This window comes from Diabrotica virgifera, chromosome 1 (assembly GCF_917563875.1).
Source record: "Diabrotica virgifera virgifera chromosome 1, PGI_DIABVI_V3a".
Lineage (NCBI taxonomy): Eukaryota > Metazoa > Arthropoda > Insecta > Coleoptera > Chrysomelidae > Diabrotica > Diabrotica virgifera.
In genome coordinates this window covers 305,479,212-305,505,607 of record NC_065443.1, presented here as the reverse complement: position 1 = coordinate 305,505,607, position 26,396 = coordinate 305,479,212, and the positions used below count along the sequence as shown (strand labels likewise).

Here is a 26,396-nt window from a genome sequence, read left to right as displayed (position 1 = left end):
TGGCGCCGAGAGTCTTAAATAAGCAAATATAAAAAATAATAAAATGATAAGTACCTAATAATTTCGTTTTTTTTTTATATATTATTACTTAATTAAAAACATAATAAGGGAGGTAAAGACATAAAATTATTAATTCTTAAAACAAAAAATATGTTTTAGTTCCGACTTTTGCAGAAGTCGGCAACCAGTATAACGTCTATGTTCTCCCTTGTGTCATTAGAATAAGAATATAATGTTTGTTTAATCTTTGCTATTATAGAAAGAATCTTTGTATTTGTCCAAATCGTCTGCTCTTTTTCCTACGCCTACTATAAAAGTCTTCTTCTTTGTCTTATCTATATCTAATCTTATATTTCTACTATCTCCAATTTTACTTCAACCATTTTTCTAGAGGACAGGTAAGTCAACAGATTGTAGCTGTGTGGACTGAGGAATAAGCGACACAGCAGAACAATGTGTGTTCGAATGCTTCTTCTTCTTCTTAAAGTGCCTTCTCCTCAATGGAGGTTTGCTACTACAATTGCAAACTCTTGTCTGTCTTCAGCTGTTCTTATTAGCTGTTCAAAACTTAGCTTTGTCCATTGTCGGATATTTCTTAGCCACCATAGTCTTTTCCTTCATAGTCTCTCTTTCCCTCAGTCTTTCCTTTTACTATTAGTATCTTTTTCAAACTTTTACTGTGTTGAAAAATTCTCGTTCTTTGCCCATTCTGTGCAGGCACTTCTTCGTTTGAGGTATGCGATGTCCATGAAATTTTGAGGATTCTAAAGTGCATCCTACCACCGCAAGGTTTAGATATCTGGGAATAGATATAACCAGTTACAGAGATGTTGAAGAGGAAGTACGACAACAAAGCTTACAAGCAAGTAAAGCGGCGGGATCTCTTAATGACACAATCTGGAAGAACAAACACCTAACACAAAACACAAAAGCAAGAATCTATAAACCAGCAATTAGACCTATATTGACACACACGGCGGAGGCAAAACCTGACACATCTAAAACGAGACGACTACTAGAAACAACAGAGATGAAAATACTCCGACGAATATCAGGGAAAAGTCTGTTGGATAGGGAGAGAAGCGAAAACATAAGAAGATCATGCAATGTAGAAGACATAAATGGATGGGTGACAAAACGGAAACAGGAGTGGAACGAACACATTAGTAGAATGGCAGAGGATAGGATAGTACAAATAGCACGAGATAAGTCACCAAATGGACGAAGAAGTATTGGCAGACCAACAAAAAGATGGTGCGATAACTTAAACAATTTAGGAGGCTAATATTGAAGAAGAAACAGGCTTTAAAGCCTACATACAAGAAGGAAAAAGAAGAAGATCCACATTTCACAAGCGTCCAATTTATTCGCTGTTGGTGTTTTAAGGGTTCACGTTTCAACTGCATAGAGAAGAGTTGACCAGACGTAGCATTTTGGTAAACGTAAGAGTACCTAGTCGAATTTCGAATATTATTTAAGAATCAGATAGCAGTCTTTTAATTTTTTCGAACGATTGTCTGGTCTGTTCTCTTCTCGATATTATTTCTAGTAGTGCAGTAATCTAAAGTATAGTTTCCACCAGAGGAACATGAAGGAACTTTTGTGTTTCTGTTGCTTGTTGCTTAAAAATGTTTCGCAAAGTTCCTCAAAGTTCCTAAGTGTTTCTTCTTGTTTCGACAACAAATGTTGCATGTTTGCGATTGTTGGTGGTTTCCAGTTTTAGCGGTAAACTTCAAAAGAAATACGGCAACAACAGGCAACATAAACATATTGTTGTCTGAGTGGAAACAGATACAGCAACTTGTAGTGACTTGTTTTTGTCTAGTGCAGCTCGACGGCGAACGTGGAATAATTTATAGTCGGTCGGACGTGTGAAAAAATAGAAAAATGCCGTTCATGTGGACAAATGAGTTAGTACTCGAATTAATCGAAAACTATAAGCTTTGTGAGTGTTTATGGAATACAAAGCACGCCCAGTATAAATGTAGAAATGCGAAACACGATGCTTGGACAACATTGGCAGAAAAAACAGGCTCAAATATAGAAGAAGTGAAAAGAAAAATGAAAAATGTTATTGCACAATTCTATAGAGAAAGAAAAAAATATCGTACGTTAAAAAAGTCGGGAGCCGGCGCCGTATTTATTTCAAAGTGGTTTGCTTATGAAGTCTTGTTGTTTCTTGCGGGCAGGAACAAAGTTAGAAAATGTACTGAAAAAGGAATAACTACAAGTGAGGTACGTATTTTTTTTGTTTTATTTGTAATTTTTATACAAAGTTAAAAATTATTTTGCCATGGAACCATTCCTTCGGGTGACATAAAATATTGAGCAAATTCATCTCGAACTTGTTTAGCTTCCAACGTTGAATTACGTGCTTGTTTTTGCAGTGATGCAAACATATTGTTGTTTATTTCGTTTCTCCAAGAACCTGGGATCCTTTCGCCCGTATCTTTGTCTTCTGAATCAAAGGTGCCAGGAGGTGAGTATGACTTTCGGGAATGTAAACTGCTTCTCAGAAAATTATGGAGATATACACATGCAGCAACAACTAATTCCACTCTGTCGGGTTCAAGTAGCATGGGTTTTCTTAATACCCTGAACCTAGCAGACATGATTCCAAAAACGTTCTCAGAAATACGCCTAGCGCGTGACAAGCGGTAATTAAAAATTCGTTTTGAGGAACCTTTCTCTTGAGTGCCAGGGTAAGGTTTCAATAAGTTTGGTGATAGGGGAAAAGCGTCATCTCCTAGAAAAACAAACGGAACAGCTTTTGTTCTTCCTGGCAATGGTTCTAATTCAGGCAAATTGAGCTTGTTTTGATATAACATTTTTTTGAAATGAGTACTGTCAAACACTCCACCGTCGGATATACGACCTTGGCTGCCCACATTAAGATACATCACCTCATAATTTGCGTTGGCCACAATAAATAACACCACACTGAAGAAGGACTTATAATTATAAAATTCATTGCCACTATGTTTTGGTGCTTGTATCATAATGTGTTTGCCATCCATAACCCCGGCACATTTAGGAAAATTCCAAAGATTAGCGAATTGATGTCCCGTAATAAGCCACTCCTCTCTACTCTGAGGCATCTGAAAAATAAAAAACCGGTAAATTTGTTTAATCAAAACTTCTCTCGCTTTAAATATAATTTGTATTTCATATTAAAAGAGTAAGAAGTAAAAATATATTTTTAATTTTCAGGGTGAAGATGATGGGTCAGACAGCAGTGCAACGGACAGCGGGGAAGTTGAATCGCAAGATTCCAATATAGCAGACGAGGCAGATGCAGTAACTGATTCTTCTTTTATTGTTGGAGAGGCGAACAATGACGTCGACACTCTGAACAAAACTGTTGCTGCTATTACTGAAACACCTACAAAGCCTAATGAAAACAGAACCAGATCTCCAACGCCTTCCACAAGCAGCACTACAAAAAGTAAACAGGGACCTAGGCTCTTTAAAAGTCCAAAAACAATGAAGAAAAGACAAGCTGATGTGAAAACTGACGAACGACAGGAAGAGGCATATGTATTGCTGAAGCAGCTACAAAATAAAAAGCCACGTAATCGGTTCCAAATTTTCGGCGAACTAGTTGCCTGTAAAATCGAAAATCTTCAAAATGAAGACGCTAAAAACACGGTAGAGCATTTGATCTCTAATATTTTGTATGACGCATCTATGGGTAAATACGATCGGCCATTTCCATGTTATCAAAGTTGGCATACACCTTCGGCCAATAACAACACAGCAAGATATTATTCAGATAACCAGAACTATTACTCATCCAGTACCAATGATTCTGTAACATCACCAGCCTCAACAACACATACACCTATGCCATCCCCAAATAGCTCTTGTTATGAAACTAACTATCTTCCCCAAACAGAGACAAACAATTCGACACTCTCAAAAGAAAAGCAGCCTTGTAGAAATCTTCAAGAATCATCTATATCTGATGCGATACGTCTGGCCATGTCAGATGCAGGACTTGATGTAAATTACTGATAAAATATTATTTGTTAAAAAGAATATCTCTTTAATTTTTTAATTAGATTTTTTAAATTTTTTATTTAGAATTTAAATAGAATATCTTGTTAATTTTTTTCTCACACTTCAAAAAATTGGTTTTTATTAAAATTTAATAAAATGTCTACTACTAATTACATTATGTCATTTGATTGAAAAGCTGTATATCTACCGAGGTATCTACTTACCTTAAGTTTATCCTTCAGAACTTCAGCGATTACTTTACATACTTCTGGTATAATTCTACTAATTGATGATACCGAAATTTTGAACAAGTACATCAAGGAATGGTAAGAATCGCCTGTTGCAAGGAATCGCAGTGTGAGCAGTAGTCGTTCCATTGGTGAAATGGCTTGTCTATAATTTGTATCTTCTTTCTGTATTTTGGGGGCAATTTGACATAATAACCATTCAAAATCGGTGCTGGACATTCGTAAAAAATTTTTGACACTACCATTATTTTTATTATTTCCTATGTATACATCGTCTTTTTTTAATACATTTAGTAGATGCATGCCACCATATTCACTTCTATCACAGAGACTTGGTTTCACCCAACATTTGTGCTTTCTTTTTTTCTTTTTTGCCGACAACACTATATAGGCCGCCGCTGCTGCAGCTATTTCATCATCTTGATCCATGTTTACCAACCGCGGTGGAAACACTAAGTTGCTCTCTCTCAGTTATCAGAAACGACCGGAAACAAAAAGTTCTGTCAGTGGAAATAAAAAGTTTACATTTGTTGCTAATAAGTTCCTAAATTTACAAACAAGAAGAAACACAGGCAACAAAAATGTTGCTACATGTTGCTATTTGTTCCTCCGGTGGAAACAATGCTTTAGGTTTTCACCTCGCAATTTTTACAACATACATAGATTTGCTTGAAAATTTGAGAATAAGTAGTAGATAGTCCAAGGATCAAAATCTATATGATGCAGAAGGACGCTTTCACCATTAGGGTAGTTGCCAGTCCATGCGTGACGATTGTTTGCGTGATATATTTTTCCAGTTGTGTGTAGTTGGAACCTCCTTTATGATCTGATCCACAGCATGCTCCAAACATACCTTTTGCTAAGGTTTTACATTTTTCCGTACGAGTATGTAGTCGATTTGAGTTTTTTTGTGCTTCATTTGGACTAGTCCACGTTCATAGCCTTCTTGGGCGGTATTTATAAAGTGTATTTATTTTCTATTACATATTATTGTTTCTATCATTATTGCTTCTAATGCCCAAGCTAAATGATTCGACAATATCCCTCAAATGTGGTTCATTTGTCTCCAATAATACAGCCTGGCTCCTTATGTGAAATTTTCTTCAAGATGTTTTCTATCGTGTTGTAAATATCGTCAATGTTTTCATTGGCAGCACAGTACTTCTAGCTTCTACTCAACCAGATCTGCAAACATTACTTGACAGTGTCGTTCAGAGCTGTAAGGTGGCAGGTCTGTATCTGAACATACGGAGAACCAAAATACTCCTAATTTTTTTTTTTTTTTGTAAGCATTTATTAACAATCAGAATTACATATTCTATGAGTTAATTTGATAACAAGTACAATAACTAATATCAACTATAGTATTTAGCCTAATAAAATTAAAAAAAGTCAAAATGTAAATTCGTACAGGTTGAAACAAATTTTATATCAAAGTTTAGGTGGGTACAAAAGATATTTTCAAGAAAGTATCCAAATCATACAAGGGGATCATTATTTAAATAATTAAAAAGGGGTCTTTTTTGCAAAAAAAGAAAAAATACTTTTTTAACTGCTGAGGTAATTCACTTATTAACGAAGGTCTATAGGATTTTCTTCTGCAAAGTTAAATGGTAAATATTTCACATAAGACTTACTAAATTAAATTTGACCCCTATTCATTTAAATAATTGTATATAAAACTTTAAAAACAAATTTGCAAAAAATTATTTTTAGCGTTTTAAATAAGCACTATAAAATATCTTATTTTACAGACTAAGTTGCGATATGTTACCAGTATTAAGTAAAAAAAAGTGGTCGAAAAATATTTAATATTTTTTGAGATATTGAATTTGTTTATTAAATGTTACTATATTTTCAATTGCAAAAACGCGGTTGATGCTAAAGAAATATTCACCTGCGTGAGATGCAATTATTTTTATTTTTATGTATATTTTCGATAAATGTATTGATAAATTCAAATTTCAATTAAACTCTCCCCTAAAATGGAATTTGAAAATTATTCAAATTTGTTTATAATTTGTTTTTTTAATAACGCCGCGGGGATTAAGTATTTTGAAATGCTATTTCGATAATTGGATTCCTGAGAATTTTTTTCTAATTAACAAATTTTTTTTGTTGTCTTTTTCTTCTTCTTTTTTTCTTGGAGTTATATTACTACGAGCCCTTTTAGGGTTAAATTTCATTACGAATGTCGAATCTCGGGGTTGTAAATTCTAGACCTAAAAATATTAAGATTTAACTAAAATCTCTTAAATAAAATGTGGCTACTTACTGAGTTACAGGGTGTTTTATTTAAAAATTTAAAAATTATTGTTACCAAGTACTTTTAAATTATTTGACGTATCCTTATCATACTTGGTAGAAAGTGTGGCTATTATACACCCTACTAAATTGTGATTAATAAACGTTTATAGCTACTGCCAGAGGCGTACGACAGGGGATAGTGAATGATTGACCCTTCCCAACACTGAGTGAATTACTATTTTAGCGACATTTTTCGATTCTCCAATACTTTGTATGTAAATAACTTTATTGGTATCGATAAAGTCATCAGTTTGCGAGATATTGGAAGTTTAAAATGAATGAATGAATGAATCAAAATAACTATGCCGTTTCATTTGGAACGTCCAATATCTCGAAAACTAATGACTTAATCGTTACCAATAAAGAGTATATTATTTACAGAGAAAGTATTGGAGAATCGAAAAATTTCGTTAAAATAGTAATACCCTCAGTGGCATAGAATTTGGGAAGGGTCAACCATCCACTATCCCCTGTCGTACGCCTCTGTTAGTTGATAGAAACTTTTGTTTATCACAATTTAGTAGACTGTATAGTAGCCACACTTTCTGCCAAGTATGATAAGGATACGCCAAATAGTTTGAAAGTACTTGGTAAAAATAATTTTTAAATTTTTAAATAAAACACCCTGTAACTCAGTAAGTAGCCACATTTTATTTAAGTGATTTTAGACCAATCTTAATATTTTCAGGTCTAGAATCTACAACTTAGATTCGACATTATTAATGAAACTTAACCCTAAAAGGGCCCTTAATACATATAACTCCAAGAAAAAAAAAAGAAGAAGAAAAAAGGACAAAAAATTTGATAATTAGTGAAAAATTCCCAGCAACCCAATTATCGAAACGGCATTTTAAAACATTTAATCTACGCGATGTTATTAAAAAAACAAATTATAAACAAGTTTGAATAATTTTCAAATGCCATTTTAGGGGGAAGTTTAATTGAAATTTGAATTTATCAATACATTTATCGAAAATATACATAAAAATAAAAATAATGAGATCTAATACAGGTGAATATTTCTTTGGCAACAACCGCGTTTTTGCAATTGGAAATAGAGTAACATTTAATAAACAAATTCAATATCTCAAAAAATATTTAATATTTTTAGACCAATTTTTTTTATTAATACTGATAACATAGCGCAATTTCTCCTGTAAAATAAGTTATTTTATAGTTAAACAAACTGGAACATGAAGTAAAAACCACTTCTATGTAAAAGGTATATTTACTAAAAATTTTTAGAATCCCAATGGATTCAATAAAATGAGTTCATCAGAACGTTTTCAAACCTATCGGTCCATCATCAGTGATTTGAATACTTGCAAAATAGCCCCAGAACCAAACAATGGTTGTGATTATAAATAAATCTACATTATGTTGAAATAAATTTAAAATGGCTAAACGCCGATGTTAAAGGATTAAACCTCTGGGAACATGGTGAAACTCTACCCGAGGACCCAATCAAATAAAAAAATTTTTAGTAAAAAAAAGTTTTTTTTACTAAAAAAATTTTTAGTAAATATACCTTTTACATAGAAGTGGTTTTTACTTCATGTTCCAGTTTGTTTAGGTTTGTTTGTTTAGGTGATTGGGTCCTCGGGTAGAGTTTCACCATGTTCCCAGAGGTTTAATCCTTTAACATCGGCGTTTAGCCATTTTAAATTTATTTCAACATAATGTAGATTTATTTATAATCACAACCATTGTTTGGTTCTGGGGCTATTTTGCAAGTATTCAAATCACTGATGATGGACCGATAGGTTTGAAAACGTTCTGATGAACTCATTTTATTGAATCCATTGGGATTCTAAAAATTTTTAGTAAATATACCTTTTACATAGAAGTGGTTTTTACTTCATGCTCCAGTTTGTTTAACTATAAGGTATACAGCCAATCCAGGGAACTACCCCTTTTTAGTTTATTTTATAGTGTTTATTTAAAACGCTAAAAATAATTTTTTGCAAATTTGTTTTTAAAGTTTTATATATAATTATTTAAATAAATAGGGGGTCAAATTTAATTTAGTAAGTCTTATGTGAATGATTTACCCTTCAACTTTGCAGAAAAAAATCATATAGACTTTTATTAGTAATTAAATGACCACAGCAGTTAAAAAAGTAATTTTTTTGCAAAAATGACCCCTTTTTAATTATTTAAACAATCATCCCCTTGTATGATTTGGATACTTTCTTGAAAATATCTTTTGTACCCACCTAAACTTTGATATAAAATTAGTTTCAATCTGTACGAATTTACATTTTGATTTACAGGTAGTGTAATTTTATTTTACTAGACTAATTGTACACTAATATGGCGTTATGAGGTACATCACCCAGCGGTTTCACCTCAGTTTCAGCGAAGATCTGTGGGCCATAATCTTCGCAATCTTCTGTTGTTTAGGGCTGCAGTAGTGGTAATATTAATTGGTTGGGGTGGCCTTCCAATTTCTCGTGGTGTCTGTTGGCTCTTTCTTGAATTACTGTGCTCGGGATGTTTAGGTCTATGAAGGGTTTGGTTGGAAATGTACCACGGGGCATTTGCGATGGTGCGTAGAATTTTTGATTGAGTTCTTTGAATAATTTTTGTATTTGATTTGCTGGCACAACTCCATAGTTCTATACCGTACGTCCATATAGGTTTGATGACTGTTTTATCAATGAGCAGTTTGTTCTCAATTGAGAGTCGAGATTTTCGACCTATAAGCCAATTAATTTCTTTCACTCTCAACTCAATTTGTTTCTTCTTCTTTAAAATGTGTTGTTTCCAGTTTAATTTAGAATCAAGATGAAGCCCCAGGTATTTGACGATTTTCTGTTGGGGTATGTTGACTTGATTAAGACTAATATTTGGGCATTGGCCTTTCCTTAGTGTGAAAGTTATATGTGTCGACTTAGTTTCATTAGCTTTTATCTTCCATTTCTTTAACCACTGTCCAATTTGGTCTAGGTGTTCTTGAAGTTTTAATACTGCAGCTGTTGGATCCTCTTCAGTTGCAAATATTGCTGTGTCATCAGCGAAAGTTCCAATGGTGGTGTGTGGAGAAGTTGGTAAATCGGATGTGTACAGTACATAAAGAAGTGGACCCAGTATTATACTACCATGTGGGACTCCTGATTGAATTTTGTTACGGTTTGATAGTTCATCCTCCACTTTAGTTTCAAATTCTCTGTGATTTAGATATTTTTTTTTAATTAATTTGATGGCTTTGGTAGGGACCAATTAGCCAGACAATTTTTCTTTAGCTCTATAATAATTCTTTTTGTTTTTTTTTAATTTAAAGCTCATCCTTCTTCACGATTACAATGCTAAAAATATTAGTAAGGTAAGATTAATGCGTGCAAATTTTTCTTTTGTTTTCTTTATAATTTAATTTTTACTTATCTTTTTATATGTATAATTTATTTTGTTTTTTTTTTCTTATTATTCTTTTTTACTATTGTTTTTTTTGTTATTATTATTTTTTTATTATTAGTTTTTTTTTTGTTTCTTTTTTTTTATATTTTTTCGGTGCACACGTACAAAATATAATTAGTTGCAGAATTGCTAACAAAGATGTGGTTAGTAATTTACAATTTCATTTTGCACCTCTTGGTGTGATTTTATAAGGAATACAATATATTATTATTCGTATTGAAAATTATACAATTTAAATTTGTGGGTAAAAAAATGTTGTTATTAATTATTTCATTATAGAATTTATCATTGCTTGCACTATTTAATGAATACCCGAGTATAATATGATTTAAGGCTATGGGTACATAATTCGCAAATATTTTACGTGTATCCCTACTTTTTCTGTCTTTACACGACAAATTACGTGTAGTAAAATTCACACTGGTATGGATATTATACGTTACTAGAATGTCATTCTACTTGAAAATGTCATAATTAATTTAAAGAGATGGCTTTTGAATGTTCTTGGATAACTGTTAATTTTATAATTGCAAATTATTAATTCAGTTAATAAATGTGATAATTTTTTCACTAACTATGTTTTCAGTGATTGTAATAATTTATTTGTACAACAAAAAGTAATAATCAATCGAGAAAAGAGGAAAAGTGTTAAAGTGATTTTTTAATAATATATTGTTATTATGGAACGCTTACAATTTTGAACATCTCTAACAAAATACTTGGATCACAGGATATATCTGATGTATTCTCTGCTTGGATCTTCCACAAATAATACACAATAAATAACTTTTTATAAGTTCACTCAATTATTTATCAAATACACTATATATCAATAATATTTAATCAATGTCTCAGAATATTCCCGATGCAATGTTAAATATTTAAAATTGTCACTGATTGTCAGTGTCTGACTGACAATATATGCTGACAATATTATATACGGCTGAGTGCGTTGTAAGACAAAGACAGATTTGGAAAATATTACCACGGCATTGTGTTAATTTTTTTCGAATCCTGAAAAAACCAATAAATATTTTTGAAAAATTTAAACGCAGAATGAAAGACTAAATTATTACCGAGGGCCGAAAGTCCCTTAGAATAAATAAAAAGTTTATTTTGAATGAGATATTTGAAATTAAAAATCACACTAAATTTTCTCTTAGTTTTTCACCCCTGTAACTAATTAAAATAAACGTTATAGAAGTTCTCAGGGACTTTCGGCCCTCGCTAATAACGTAATCTTTCATTCTGCGTTTAAATTTTTCAAAAATACTTATTAGTTTTCTCAGGATTCGAAAAAAATGAATCCCCATTTGAATAGCATTGCAGCCGAAAATACGTACCGATCCTCTTAAGTCTCCCAGTGATGTATGCGTGATTTAGATATGATTTTAATAAGTTAAAGTATTTGTCAAATAATAAATACTCGTAATGAGTAAACAACCGAATATAAAACCGTCTACATACGTAAACAGTACCAAAAGCAAGTTGATCAAATTGTTTACCTTGGATATCAGTTAAATTGTAACGCAGAGAGTCATGGTGAAATGTCATCCAGATTTGAACAGGCGAAAGCCGCTTTTAGAAGGATGTCCAAGGTATTATGTAACAGAGACTTAAAATTTTTATTGTGGATCAGTATACTTCGCTGCTACGTAATCTTGGTCTTAATTAATTATGTTGAGTCTTGGACTGTGAATAAAAGTGATCTAAATCGCATGAGGCTTTCATAAGGCTCGAAATGATGTGCCACATAAGAATTTTAAAAGTTTCTTGGGTGGAGAAGACTTGAAACTCCACAATACTAGAACGTCTCAGCAAGACTACTGAGATTATAGAATCATTAAGAAAAGAAGGCTGGATTACTTCGGACATGTAATGAGCGGTCAAAAATATAGGTTGCTGCAAAAATTATGCAAGGGAAAATAGCAAGCAAACGCAGGCCAGGACTAAGAAAGACTTCATGGTTGAAGGACTTGTTATCTTGGTATGGTATTGATACAAGCATGCTCTTAGAGTGGAAGTGAATAAAATTAAAATAGCTATGATGGTAACCAACTTTCTGAAAGGACATGGTACATGAAAAGAATACTTTCATCTGGGGCATCTGTTGTGGGTATATAATGACATGGAAATTTCCAGGTTTTGCTTCTAATGTTATTTTTATCAGTCTATCGTTTATTCTTCCGTATTGTCTGATATAATATTTCGTGTCTTTCCCGTTTTCGGTATTTGTTTTATTGAATGTTTAATCAGTAATAATGGTTTTTCACGATTATAGTAACTATTACCTTGTAATACATTTTCAATTTCCATGATATCGCCGACATTCATCATACCATTAGCCAAAAATAGGCACAACTGGATCCACTTACCCAGTTATGTCAAAAACAAATCCCTGGATCAACTGGCACGCGACGTTTCTTTACGATAGCATGTTGCATGATAAGGTTATTGTCGTTTATGAATTTTGTTCTCATTTATGAATTAATCGATAACTAGATTCGGATGACACAAAGTAGAATGGCTTCTCTAGAGCAAAAGCTTTGTGTTCTCCAGTCCAAACTGAAAGTATTGTTTGTCGTTGATAAAAAAATTGTCTTTTTGTTAATGTTTGATGTTTTAGGAAACTGACGACAATCTGAATGTTTGTATTGTGCTTTTGCAACAGTATTTGAGGCAGGAGAGGTACAGGAGTGGGGTGAGTTTTGTTTGGATTTTACTATTTTAAAAGAATTCTAAAAATTACTATTATAAATTGTTGAATTTTTTGCTTAGCCAATTCGAACAGATTTTTAAACAATTTAGAATTTAGACGATAATTTTTGTTTGTGCTATTAGAAAAAAATTGGTAAACACCAATATAAAAGCTCTAAAACAGTTTGTGTATCTTATCTTAGCTTATGCAGTTTCCTTTTTTTTCACTCTTGTTAGCTTGTCACTTTCATAGCGTAGGTGTGTAATTTTTTATGTGTACTTTTTACTAATAATTTAGTATGTTGTATTCATATTATTTTTAAGTTTCAATTTAATCTTTAAATATACAAAAAAAATCAATGGGAAAATCCCAATAGTTGGCTGTATACCATAGTTTAAAAAACTCATACAGAAGTAAAAACTTCGAGATGTATTCTGGTATAAAATCGTTTATTTAAAAACTATCTAAAATGTCATGGATTGCAAAACGTTTTCGTTCTAATACAGAACATCTTCAGTGCATTCTGCCGAGTAGTTTGAAACTAGCACACTGTATATAGTGGTAACCTCATAATATATGGTTTACATAATATAATTTAGTAAAATTTTATGACTACAAGTCGATGTTGATAGATATAATGGAACATATGCTAAAAGGGCACCATGCTTCCCTGCTCGAAGATGCTAGGTACTTGCCAATTCAATGGGCACAGACCAACTTTAAACATACGTTAAACTAAACATTATTTATGATATTCTTAAACGGATTAAGTACCAAACGAATATTTTGTTAGTGTGATTGTCTCAACCGATTGCAGTCTTGTGTAGGTCGGAAACGTCGTTTCGTATTAAAGAAGCAGAAGGATATAATTATTATTTAAAAAAAGAATGTGTGTGTACTTTGTACGCACGTAATAAGTTATACTTCTATTATTATGATTTCAACGAAATTAATATACTTAAAAGGTTATTTGTATTTTATTTAAATATTAAACTAACTTTCTTACCTACCACTTTTAAAATTTTTGAAGTTATACTTCTTTACGATCGAGAGTGAAATTTTATAATGCCGGGCACATGCGCACACAGACAGTAGGTATTTCGTTGCTAATCTTTCAAAATATATGTATTATGTATGTATCAGCGCTGTCAGCGCAAATAAGTCATATTATAGGTATCATATAAAAGGATATATTAGTATTAGTGTTCTTAGTAAATGTATTATTTATTATAATTTTTGTGTCTTTGGATTTGTCTTTCTCGGGAATAAGATATTTTATAATAATAGTAAGTATATTTTAAAGTATTTTTGTATCCTTCACTTGGTCTATTTAATTTGTCAGTATGTATGAGAAATAAATCTTGTAACCTGTCAAAGCGAAGGGAATATAGCTCAGTGGGAGAGTGTGTGACCGGATATCAAGAGGTCCCGGGTTCAAATCCCGGACGATTCATATTCTTTTTTTATATATATATTTTTGGTATCGTTTTAATAAAAAAATTTTAAAAGTGGTGTTTTAAAAGTTAGTTTAATATTTAAATAAAATACAAATAACCTGTTAAGTATATTAATTTCGTTGAAATCATAATAATAGAAGTATAACTTCTTACGTGCGTACAAAGTACACACACATTCTTTTTTTATTAAAACGATACCAAAAATAAAAAAAATATATGAATCGTCTGGGATTTGAACCCGGGACCTCTCGATCTCCGGTCACACGCTCTACCACTGCGCGCTTCCCCCTTTGCTTTGGCAGGTTACAAGATTTCTCATATATACTGACAAATTTAGTAGACCAAAAGTAAAGTATACAAAAATACTTTAAATATACTTACTATTATTATAAAATAATATCTTATTCCCGAGGAAGACAAATCCATAGACACAAAAATTATAATAAATAATAAATTTACTAAAAACACTAATATATCCTTTTAATGACTTATATGCGCTGACAGCGCTAATACATACATATCTTGAGAGATTAGCAACGAACTACATACTGTCTGTGTGCGCATGCGCCCGGCATTATTAAATTTCACTCTCGATCGTAAAGAATTTAATTTCAAAAATAAATAAAAACCTTATCTTGTAATAGGTATATTTAAAATCCCTAAAAAGGGTTATATCACAACAAAACGATTTCGGAATCAATATTTCATCATCAGTGTTATCACAGGTTTACATGCTTTAAGCCACCAAGTAGGACCTTACATGGCAGAGTTTAGGTGACAACTAACAATAGTTATCACCTAACCTCTGTACATGTAAATGCCTCTGTCTTAAAATATTCCAACCAGTATGGTTGATGTCATGTGATGCCAGGGTTTAATCTAAAAATTAGAGTTAGAAATGGACTTCTGGCGAAGATTTACCAGAAAATCAAGACTGGAAAAAATACCCAACGACCACATATATGGCAAAATATAATAGTCTCAACAACTATTATTGAAGAAATTGAACGCAGATACCTTATTTGGTATGCCATGTCCAAAGATTGGATGATAGATGACGTCTCCCTAAGCAAATAATAAAATGGGTACCAGTTGAAAGAAATAAAATAGGAAAACCAATACAGACATGGTTAGGAGGAATTCAAAAAGCAATGTCGGATAGTAATTTTCAGGCTAGACTTTGCACTGACAGACGAGAGTGGAAATGATGGAAGGCATAGGACGCTATAAGAACCGGTTAAAAAAATAACTGATATAAAACTCTTGTTTGTCAGACGGTTTGGCGAGTGGTAAAGGATAAAGAGATGTAGTTTGAGTATTGGATGGGATAATACTTGAGTTAGGACCTGGTTTCTTCGGGATAGAGAGTGGAGGAAAACTATAAACGCGCTTAGACAGGAGTGCTAAATCCCAGAACTTGATCTATTTTATATGAGGATCACACAAAATGCCTACCTAAAGCTAAGTGTCCATTTGAGACAAAATAGTCTCGAGAGCAGTCTCGTGACTACACTCACAAATGCTGTGACTTGTCACCGAGACTGCCTTGTCACAAGTGGACATGCTTATTTATGGTCTCAGAATATAATCTCCAGTCTTCTGTCTTTGTCAGAAGAACTGAGAATAGTCTCAGGTTGGTGTTTAGTGAAAAAGTAAATATTGACTTGCTAAAAAATGAGTGCGCGACATTGGAACGATGATGATATTTTGAAATTGATTTTTCTTTATGAATAAAAAGAATTCTTATGAAATGTTAACCACAAATTATACAGGAATCGCGAAAAAATTAGTTTTCAATAAAATTTAATAATTATGATGCAAACAAAATACAAATTTAGTGAATTTACACAATTTAAAATTAAATTCTCGTAAATCTGATATTTTTTTTAAATCTAAAAGCAGTCCAAACTGCACAGCAGACATTCGAATAAAATTTTTGAATGGCTGTGCCTGTGCATCCTCTAACCGCAACTCATTTATGAGAGCTTAACCGGCTGCCAAGTGAATTCGATGATCCACCCATTTTCTCAGTCTTCTCTTTCACATTTTTTTTTCGTTTTTGCACAATCGTATACGCAATTATAAAAGCTAGTACCTAAGTTTGACGCGAATCCATTTTGAAGAATTAAAATATGTATACGAGCGATGAATTCACACAGTGGTCTGTGTGTTGACTCTCTAGTCGACACCGAATTGTCTTGGTCTCGAGACTAAAGTCACCAGCGAGTCTCACATGCCGATCTCGAGACCGCAAGTGATCTCAAATGAACAGCACCCTGAGACCAATCTCGAGATTTTCTCTCGAGACTGTATCTCAAATGGACAGTTAACTTTATATCGTTTGTTACTATAAAGCAAAAAAAAACTATATTTTTTCATCTCGATTATTGTTAGTTCTTAGAGTGGCTAATTAGTCACCTCTAACACATTAGTCGATTTAAATTGTATTGATACATTCAGGTACACCATGAACCAAAAAAGACTCAATTTTATATCATGTGGAGTGAAGAAAATGTTAAGAACTCTGGAATAGACTATAACAACCTTGCTTATACATAACAAAAGAAACATATACATGGGTTTTAGGAAATGGTATTCTTTTGATATAAAAAATATACTACATTAATATCGTACAAAAATCTCAATATAAATCATGTCCGTGAATATGGCCATATCCATAACTGTAAGGATCAAATCCGTGAAAACTGTGATCATAGAGTCCGTGATCATGATCAGAAAAATCATGGAAACCTCCAAAATCGTGATCAAACCCATGTCCAAAATCATGCCCAAAGTCGTGGTGAAATCCCACACCAAATCCATGATCAAACCCATGTCCTAAACCATAGTCAAAACCATGGAACCCGACATGGTGACCCAGAGGTTCTTCATGATGCACTTCTTTATGTGGATGGTGGTGTGGTGCGATAGCTGGTGCATGATGATGGGGTAGCTCATGATGGGCATGAGGCAAGCCTTCATGGTGGTGTGGCAGTTTATTTGAATGGCCGCTGAAGTGGTTGTGTATTTTTTCTATGTGGTGTTTAAATGGGTGGAAAAGTTTTTCCTTGAAGTGGTCTATGTCGAATTCTTTTAATTTCCTGAAAGTTCCTGTTGCCATTGATAGACTAGCTGCTAGCAAAACCATCATAACCTAAAAATATTAAATACGGATACACATGTAATACAAATACTTTAACAGGTATAAACAAATAAAAATGGCATTTTATAAAAGAACACTCCAGGCAATATTTTGGAATTATAATATAATAATTCTGGAGGAAGAATAACAAAAAATACAACAGTAAACGATGAAGCTGTCAGAAATTAAATTTTGGTTAAAGGTTGCACAAGACTCAGCAGATGACGCAATAAAAAATATGAATTTCAGTATTTTAGAAAGTATACAAGAATATATAAAAAACTTATATGTAGAAGGAAAATGGAAACAACGTTTACAGAAGCAGCTCTATTCTTCTTCTTTTTGGTGTGTCTATCCGTGACGAATGTTGGCGATCATTACGAAAATATTTATCTAATCTGCAGCAATGCAGAGATATTGTGTTAAACTCATGTTCTTTACCCTAATTATTCTTCTTCTTTCTGGACCTCACTTTCCAAATATTTTTACTTATAGGATGACTTGTAGGAAGCATATTATATGGATTCATCTTGCATAATGTGTCTGAAGAACTGTAGTTTCCGAGATTTTATGGTGATCACTACCTTTAGGTTCTTTTTCATTCTTCCGAAAACCTCCTCATTTGTGGCCTGGTTAGTCTACGGGTTAGCTATTCTCCGATATTCTTCCAATCTTCTGCTCATATCCTCGTTCAAAGCTACGATTCAACACCGTAGAAAATGGCAGAGAAGACGCAGCATCGCATTTAAATCAAGAGATTTTCTGACTTTTGAAGAAAGTCCTCATCCGGTTAAAGCAGCTTTATAGCAAAAACCAAATGGTCGAGGAAGTGTATGAAGGCCCAAAAAAGAACTAAGGACTTTGAAGGCTACACACCTTAACTTTGAAGATAAAACAGCCGCTAACCTTAACTCCGAAACTGGAGGAGAAAAAAAAATATTGTTGTACTGTCACATTTCTTCTATAATATTTTAGCAAATGTTTTATCTCAAATTGAATATGCAATTTTATGTAAAGAGACATCGATATTTGGACTTCTTTATATAAAGTGGATGTTTGTATGCTGCTCAGCTGATGCCAATGAACATGGAGGTATTTCAGATGAGTTAAGCACAATTATGATGTGCGTATCATGGATGAATATTACAAGCAAATAATTTAGAAACATAATGCACATTAGGAAATATCTATTTTCTTAAAAAAAATGGTTAAAATCATATGGTTCTTGAGACTAGACTGTGTGGGCCGCAAATCTTAATCTTGAAGAAGAACTGTTAAAAATATTAACGATAATAGTACTATTATAAGATAAAAGTATTTCATAAATTTGCAATAAAAAGGACATTACAAAGAAAAACAAATATTAACTTCATTTGTTAGATATTTGATATACTTTTTTTTATTAAGTTGTCAACTGGAAAACCCACATATTGACGCACTAATAAAAATAAAATACCCAACTTATTCATTTGACTTTTTCATTTAAAGAAAAGTGGCAACAAAATACAAATTGAAAAAGCTTCAACCAGTTCTGATCGCCCTCTGACTACTACTAATCAGTGAGCACATTATAATAAGAGAAAATAACCCTACCGTTACCAATAACAGAGCGGACTGAGCAATATATTTAAACAGGAATATTTAAACAGGAATTAAGTGACATGGTTGGCCTAAATGTACCAATCACCACTAATGAAGAACTAAATGAAGAAGCAGCGAAACTAACCATAAATTTACAACAAGTAGCATGATAAGAGAAAATACCCCTACCGTTACCAATAACAAAGCGGACTGAGTTATATTTAAACAGGAATTAAGTGACATGATTGGCCGAAATGTACCAATCACCACTAATGAACAACTAAATGAAGAAGCAGCGAAACTAACCATAAATTTACAACAAGTAGCATGGAACAATACAAAACAAATTATAAGAAAAACCAAAGGTCATAATTATCCCAAAGAAATTCGAGAACTGGAGCAAAGAAAAAAAAGACAGGAAGACATGGCAAAAAAAAACAGAACTGCAGAAAATAAAAGTGAACTCACACAACAACCTCACCCAACAGTTCAAAATAAAAATGAATATAATCAAAAATGAATTAATAAACCAATAACTAAACGATCTGACAGGTGACCAAACTACTAACTACTATGGTTTGTTTTTAAAACAGGAAGAGTAAAGGAAAAAGATAGAATCACAGCCAAGAAAGTCACTAGAAAAATTACTAAATACTTCTTCTTTTTTGGTTGATCATATCGCATCGGCCTTCGAAAATAATCCATAAATAGTATAGGTATTAGGGGAAAGTCGGATAAAATGGTCCCCCTGGGTCAAATGGTCCCCTACCATATTTCTCATAATTTTCATAAAACCATCATTTAGCTTTCTTTATTATATTCAGTACTACTAGCGCCACCTATGTACGAAGCTGTGAAGATGTGCGAAGCATATTAAGCTAGTTTTAATATAACCTATAAAAGCACACGTGATATTGTTAATTTCGTGGTCGCAAAAATTGTGTTTTTAGGCGTTTTAATTAAAGTAAGTAGATTTTTTTTAATGGAGTTTAAAAAGGTATCCTTTTTGTTTATATCAGATATGTTACAATTTCTCTAATTATCAGAAGTCACTCATGTAAATTAGTTTTTATATTTGATCAGATTTTGAGGTAAAATGGTCCCTCCATGTTGAGGCAAAATGACCCCGGGGGCCATTTTACCCTTGCTTAGCCTACCAAATAAAGTTTTGAGCTATACAGAAATATTTTTTATAACAATCAGATGTAGTTATATTATCTTTACAGAAATAATGGTTAGAACTTATGTTCGGAAGACGACAAGACAACAATGGGATTCAAATTCAATGAAACTTGCCTTGGAAAATATTTCTAACGGTATGCCTTTTAAAAGAGCTGCTAGGATTTATAATCTGCCTTTAAGTACTTTAAAAAGAAGGGCCAAAAATCAAAATGTATTGGTAAGTGAACTAAAAGTAGACTAGTTTATTTATAAAGGAGATGTCAGAAAATTATCGTTACTTTCTTTTAGGCAACAGGTTATTCGAAAATACTTGGTCGATTCACTACAACATTGCCCGAAAAATTGGAGACTTCCTTAAAGGAGTATCTTTTAGATATGGAAGACCAACTATTTGGTATGACGAAGAAAAACATTTGTGAAATGGCATACTCCCTTGTGGAGAGGAATGGTATTAAACACAGGTTCTCTAAAAACAAAAAGTCAGCTGGAACTGCTTGGTTTAGAGATTTTCTAAAGATATACCCAGAGATTTCTTTTAGAACTCCTGAGGCTACCTCAGCTGCCAGGACGAGAGGCTTTAATAAAGAGGCAGTCGCCAAGTTTTTTTCTCTTTTAGATGAAATACAAAATAAAAATAACTTTAACCCTATGAGGATATATAATATGGATGAGTGTGGCATCCAAACGGTTCCTAACAAGTTACCCAAAATTTTAGCACATAAAGGACGGAAACAGGTTGGTTTCCTAACAAGCGCTGAAAGAGGACAAAATATCACCGTTGTTCTCTGTGTAAATGCTGCAGGTCAATTCATCCCTCCAGCAATAATATTCCCACGCAAACGAAGGAATGAATTATTATTTCTAGGTGCCCCATTTGGAACACTTTCTCTTTACAACGAATCTGGATACATGAAATCTGACACCTTTATTCTGTTCTTAAAGCATTTTCAACAGCATACACAGTGCTCAGTTGAAAATAGGGTTCTATTATTGCTTGATGGTCATTCAAGCCACAAATCTGTCGAAGCTATAGAATACTGCAGAGAAAATGGCATTATAATGCTGTCGTTTCCTCCACATTGCACGCACGAGATGCAGCCATTGGATGTAGCAGTATTTTCACCTCTAATGACGTATTTTAATGAGGAAATTATTTTATGGCTTAAAGCAAACCCTGAAAAGGTCATAACTCTGTATAACATAGCTAGCTTGTTTGGAAAATCGTACCGATGAGCTGCCACACTTAACAACGGACGCAGTGGATTCGAGAAAACAGGCATTTACCCTTTTAATCCGAACATATTCCCAGATTGGAAATTTAAACCATCGTATACGACTGATCGACCTCTAGTGGAAAATGAAACCGTTGATCCCATCGACGAACAAAGAACTCCTTCTCCACAAAGGGATACTTCTTCTCTTTTAAGGGTTTTATCTACAAAGAAAAGAAAAATTCGTAATATATCTTCATCAGACGATTCAGAGGAGTGGGAAGCTAGTGGAAAATCTTCAGATGATGTCAGCGTTTTTGGAAACAGTCCGGAGGAATTATCGGACAATGAAACTTTAGTCACTGCAGCTTCAAATCCGGAAGTTGTTGCTTCAAATCATAAAATTGACGTTACAAGCTCCGTAGTTGGTAATTCAATCCCAATTTCCGAAGTTAGCACTTCAAAACTAAATGAAATTCCATCATTGCTGGACGATACTTTTGTAACTCCATATGATATATCTCCACTACCTCAGGCACCTCCTCAGACAAGGAGTTCAAGGCCTTCGCAAGGATCGACTGTTTTCACCTCCACACCAAATTATTTTTTGATGAAAGCAAAACAAAAAACACCCAAGCCAACTTCACAATCAGCTAGAAAAGCTGTAAGCAAAAAGGTGTTTGGAAAAAACAAAGAAAATAAGAGATTTGATGATGATGAAGATGACGTTGCCTGTATATTTTGCTCGGAATTATTCAGTAAATCGCAGGCGAAGGAGGTTTGGATCAAGTGCAGTTTGTGCAATAAATGGTGTCATTTATTGTGTGCGGGTGTAACTGGAAAGCAGAAATTGTATATTTGCGATTTTTGTAAATAAAAATGTAGAAATTACGTTTCCTTTACAAAAGAATTATAGGGGTCATTTTACCTCATGGATGGGTTCATTTTACCCTAACCATGGTGTAAAATGGTGCCTTTAGGGCTCTTTAAAAATAATGTTATTTTACTTTTAACTCTATACTTAAATAAAAAATTTTCAAAGAAATATGTTCTGTTATTACGCAACTTCTTGTCTAATTAAACTGTGCTTAGATATTTCGTTTTTTGTTATGTGTAGCCTAAAAAGAAGTTAGAGGGACCATTTTGCCTCACTTTCCCCTATACCTACTAATACGTCGCGCGTCGCTAAATAGTTCTAAAAACAACTGTCTTTTTGTTTAAAAGCAGAATAAAAATCTAAAAATTAAAGGAATAACGAAGAAAATACCAAAAATGGCTGATATAACTTAATTAACCTATGAAATGTCAAAATTTCATAAATGTCATTGGTGTCAAAATTTCATAACAGTGTAGTAAACTTGCCTGAGGTTGAACCAATTACAAACAAGCATTACGGCGCGGTAAATTTGAATGACTCCTCATGGTTTAAAAACAGAGCATAGTTGCGGCAATGTACAAAAAGATTAAATAGAATATGGACACCTGACAGAAAACAAAAAGCAAATCTGTTATATACTTCATACACAAACAGATACTGAAGTAGGTATGATACCAAATATATTTTGGAAACTTTTTTGAAACTGTTTAAAAACTTCTGGTACTTACCAAAGAACGTTTCATTGCTTTACAAAATTCTTCGACCACAATGGTATCTTGAAGACAACGATTGATACTGAATTAAACAATATACATTTTTTTATATAAACAATTGAAATATTTAATTACATGTCATTTCTGGTTCAAGAAAGTTTAGAAACGTATGAATATCGATGTATAATAATTATCGATGTTTTAGTTCCTCATGTGAACATATTGGTCCAACTATATAATTTTTGTAAAATTTAAATAAAGGAAGTGAAAGGTTAAAATTACTTACTAAATAATTCCGAAGCCTCTAATTATGCGAAATATTTGACAATGGTCAAACAACGCGTAAAATACAGTATGGTGCAAATGTTTGGAATGAATTCGTTATTTCATATACTGGTGAGTTTGAGAAAAAATCCTAAAACAGGTCGATTTTTATTTTTAAATTACGATTTTTTGACGTACATATCGTACTTGTGACGTCATCCATCTGGGCGTTATGACGTAATCGATGATTTTTTTTTAAATGAGAATAGGAGTCGTGTGCTAGCTAATTTGAGCTAGAACACTATGACGGAAAGAAAAAAACTACTTTACTCGCATACTAAAAAAATAAAAAAATATGAGTTAATTCGAATGGTTATACAAGGGAAAGTAAAAGAAAATATAGGATTGTGAGACGACACATGTCCTGGTTGTAAAACTTAAAGCTATGGAGTGGGAAAAAAATCAATAGGACTTTTCAGAACCGCTGCAGAGTAAAATCGGTCATATCGCCAATATCCTTAACCCTAGAAAGACCAAGGAGGATTAAAAAGTATCCATAACATTGCATTACATCCGATTTTCTAAATACCTTTGTTCCTAAAAATCTCAAATAATTAGAATTGTCGGCGTACTACTGCCCTATTAGATGGTGTAATTAGCATTTCTATAATTTAATTCATTTCCTCATACTTTTATAAAAACTTGACAATGGACTATAAATAATCCCCTTGAATACCTTCAACACCATCCCAAACTGGAAAGTGACGATATCATTCATGTGTCAAATTAGCAAAATCTAGAAGAAAAAAGGCAAATAAGTGGGCAAAAATAACCATAGTTTGTTCAAAATTCAAGTATGTATGAAGTACAGCAAGAAGTAAAAAAAATGTTTCTGTATTCTACGATAATACCAATTCCACTGAAGCCGAAGACTCCGGGTAAATTATAAATTCGTATCTTTTAACTGTTCAATTCTTATTGGCAAACTTTTTGTAACCAATCAACAACACAATATGTTTATATACAACCACAAATTGAAGAGCTTATTGCAACATAATGGTAAGCCACAAAATAATAAAACCGAGATATCAATGTTGAAAGTTTTAAAAAAATCTAAAAAATATTGGTTTAAATGTAAAAACCTGAACGCTGGTTAGTTAGTTATATTAGTTATTAAAATACATGTACATTTATTATTTCACAAAAAAAACCCATATTTATATTAAAAAAATAAGTTTATTAAAAAAAATGTGGCTTAACATGTTCTTAAATTTAAAAAATCGCAACACAAAAAATAAACTAAGTTATGTTTCTACAATTTCCACTTCTTCATTAACTTCAGAAGCTGCGTTTAACTGATTATAAAAAGTGTGGTAGACTGGCGGGATATAAGGTAACAAACTTTTTATATTGTCCAATTTATTTTTCGCAATTTTCAGAGGTTCGTTATATTTCTTGGGAATGTTTGACAACTCTATTGTTGCAGGTCTGCCTTTCCGTAAAACAGAATTTTCTTCTCCAATTTCACGTGAACTAAATTGTCTTGGTTTTCTTAGAAGTATACTGCTGTCCCGAATTACGGCTTCTTTTTCTTTAATTTCGATCATAGTGTTCCTCATTTTGTTGTCTCCATCTTGTTGGTTTTTTCTTCTCTGGATTTACCTCCTTATCTTTAAAAAGCCTGGGTATTGGTTCCTGCAATTCATCCTAGAACAACAAAAAGAGACTGTATTACACTCTAGAATTTGCGAATATTTCAAAAATTTTATATCAATAACACGATAAGCCACATGGCATACCATATTGTTCCATGTAATATATATGAATATTTTTGTGCAAAAACATGGTAAGCCAAAAAATCAGAAAATAAAGCTTACCTCACTAGACTGAGACGGAAAATCATCGCCACTGGGCTTATAGTCTTTGTCTGCTACACTGTCATCACTATCATCAATAAAATTGACATTTAAACTGCTATTTTCGCTTAAAACCGCTCTTAATTCAGCACATGCACCTGATGTCGACGCCATTTTAATGTGGCTTACCACGTTTTACGCGAAAAAGTGAACAGAAATGGGCGATTGTATAAACACGATACAGCAATAACTCCGCCATCTATTGCAGTAATCACCAAATAATTTTTATATGGCTTAACATAGGTTTCTTTAAATACATAATGCAATAAAAGAGAATTCTGTAAAATTGTGGCTTACCATTATGTTGCAATAAGCTCTTCAATTCCAAATTCGAGATGGTTTAAGAAATTTAATAACATCCGTAAATATATAACAACCTTAATAAGATTGAGATTTGGTCATGCTTGTTATCCTACTCATCTTGCTAAAATCAAAATTTACAATTCAGACTTATGTGAAACATGTCAAGAACAAGGAGATCTTAAAATATCTTTTTTAACTGTTTCAAATATTATATTCAGCATTCAGGAACTCTTTTAAGCAGCTTGCAAACGCTGCAAATATTTCCTCCGTACCAAATAAATAACCTATTGGCTACTAATGACAAAAGAGTATATGATTGTCTAATCAAATTTATACATAGTACAAATTTATGTCTGTAATCAATCTTATCCAATCTCGTTAACCTTTTTTTTACCCAATTGTTTATTTTTCCTCCTTTTCCCTATTTATAGTAATGTCTTGTAGGAATTTTTAAGAGTTTTTTTTTCTTTTGACTACTATGACCTGTTTGCAATAGTAGGTATAGATAGACACTTTTTTATTTAGTATTAAGTAAATTAGAATAATATGTTTTCTTTTTAATAATTTGTATTAGGTTTAATGGTTTTTTTTGTATTAGTATTAATTATTATCAAGTTGTATCTGGCTAAATAGCTAAGTGCTAAAGTCACAAATAAAAAAAACTGTTCAATTAACGTCTAGGAATAATATAAAAGTGTTATTTTTAAATTAGTTTAAATAAAGAAGCACGTTTTTGATTAATTTATGTGTGGACATTTATTGACCCTCATTGGTCCACGCTGTTTCTAATAAAAGGTTGGTCCTGCGAGGGTTAAAGGATGAGGCACATGAAGAAGAAAAAGATAAAATAGCTTTTATAAACACAAATTAACAATAAGATTTTTATGAATAGGTTAGGTAATGGTGTTTCTGGCCGTATTTCTTGACTATTAAGAAATCTAATTACTTCGTCTAGTCTAACAGTTTAAATTAATGTACTAAATTAATTTTAAATTACCTCGCAAGTGCCTCATACGATTTCAGTAAAAGTAGAATTAAGTTTCAAGTCTTAAATCAAGTGTGACATTTGTAAATTTCAGGA

The 26,396-nt window shown here is 32.6% G+C and overlaps 4 protein-coding genes across 5 annotated transcripts in view; 2 read left to right on the top strand and 2 right to left on the bottom strand.

Moving 5' to 3' along the window:
* Positions 1-1,599: 1,599 nt before the first annotated feature.
* LOC126885858 (uncharacterized) lies at positions 1,600-4,217 on the top strand. Its single transcript, XM_050652632.1, has 2 exons — positions 1,600-2,235; positions 3,211-4,217. The coding sequence occupies exons 1-2, from the start codon at positions 1,888-1,890 to the stop codon at positions 4,012-4,014; spliced, it is 1,152 nt and encodes a 383-aa protein (XP_050508589.1). The 5' UTR covers positions 1,600-1,887; the 3' UTR covers positions 4,015-4,217.
* LOC126885866 (uncharacterized) lies at positions 2,232-4,530 on the bottom strand. Its single transcript, XM_050652642.1, has 2 exons — positions 4,224-4,530; positions 2,232-3,098 (listed from the first exon to the last, which is right to left on the bottom strand). Exons 1-2 carry the CDS (start codon positions 4,464-4,466, stop codon positions 2,277-2,279), a joined length of 1,065 nt encoding a protein of 354 aa, XP_050508599.1. The 5' UTR covers positions 4,467-4,530; the 3' UTR covers positions 2,232-2,276.
* A 6,912-nt stretch (positions 4,531-11,442) lies between these two features.
* Positions 11,443-26,396, top strand: part of LOC126885844 (cuticle protein 16.5-like) — a 78,045-nt gene continuing 63,091 nt past the window's right edge. Inside the window, exons 1-2 of one of the 2 annotated variants that reach the window (XM_050652615.1) lie at positions 11,443-11,569; positions 12,598-12,672. In XM_050652615.1, the coding sequence (XP_050508572.1) occupies positions 11,519-11,569; positions 12,598-12,672 (126 nt within the window). In that variant the 5' untranslated portion in view covers positions 11,443-11,518. Of the gene's footprint in view, positions 11,570-12,445; positions 12,543-12,597; positions 12,673-26,396 lie in introns of those variants that run through there. The other variant, XM_050652609.1, reaches the window with a different exon arrangement.
* Positions 16,705-22,903, bottom strand: LOC126885854 (histidine-rich glycoprotein-like). The gene is made up of 2 exons (XM_050652627.1): positions 22,848-22,903; positions 16,705-17,280 (listed from the first exon to the last, which is right to left on the bottom strand). The coding sequence occupies exons 1-2, from the start codon at positions 22,860-22,862 to the stop codon at positions 16,768-16,770; spliced, it is 528 nt and encodes a 175-aa protein (XP_050508584.1). The 5' UTR covers positions 22,863-22,903; the 3' UTR covers positions 16,705-16,767.

What these genes read in the sequence shown, in the direction of transcription:
- LOC126885858 (XM_050652632.1), top strand. Translation starts at nt 1,888, where the DNA reads ATGCCGTTCATGTGGACAAATGAGTTAGTACTCGAATTAATCGAAAAC. An exon ending in AAGGAATAACTACAAGTGAG is followed by an intron (nt 2,236 to 3,210) that starts GTACGTATTTTT and finishes TTTAATTTTCAG; the next exon opens with GGTGAAGATGATGGGTCAGA.
- LOC126885866 (XM_050652642.1), bottom strand. Translation starts at nt 4,466, where the DNA reads ATGTCCAGCACCGATTTTGAATGGTTATTATGTCAAATTGCCCCCAAA. An exon ending in TTCTGAAGGATAAACTTAAG is followed by an intron (nt 3,099 to 4,223) that starts GTAAGTAGATAC and finishes TTTATTTTTCAG; the next exon opens with ATGCCTCAGAGTAGAGAGGA.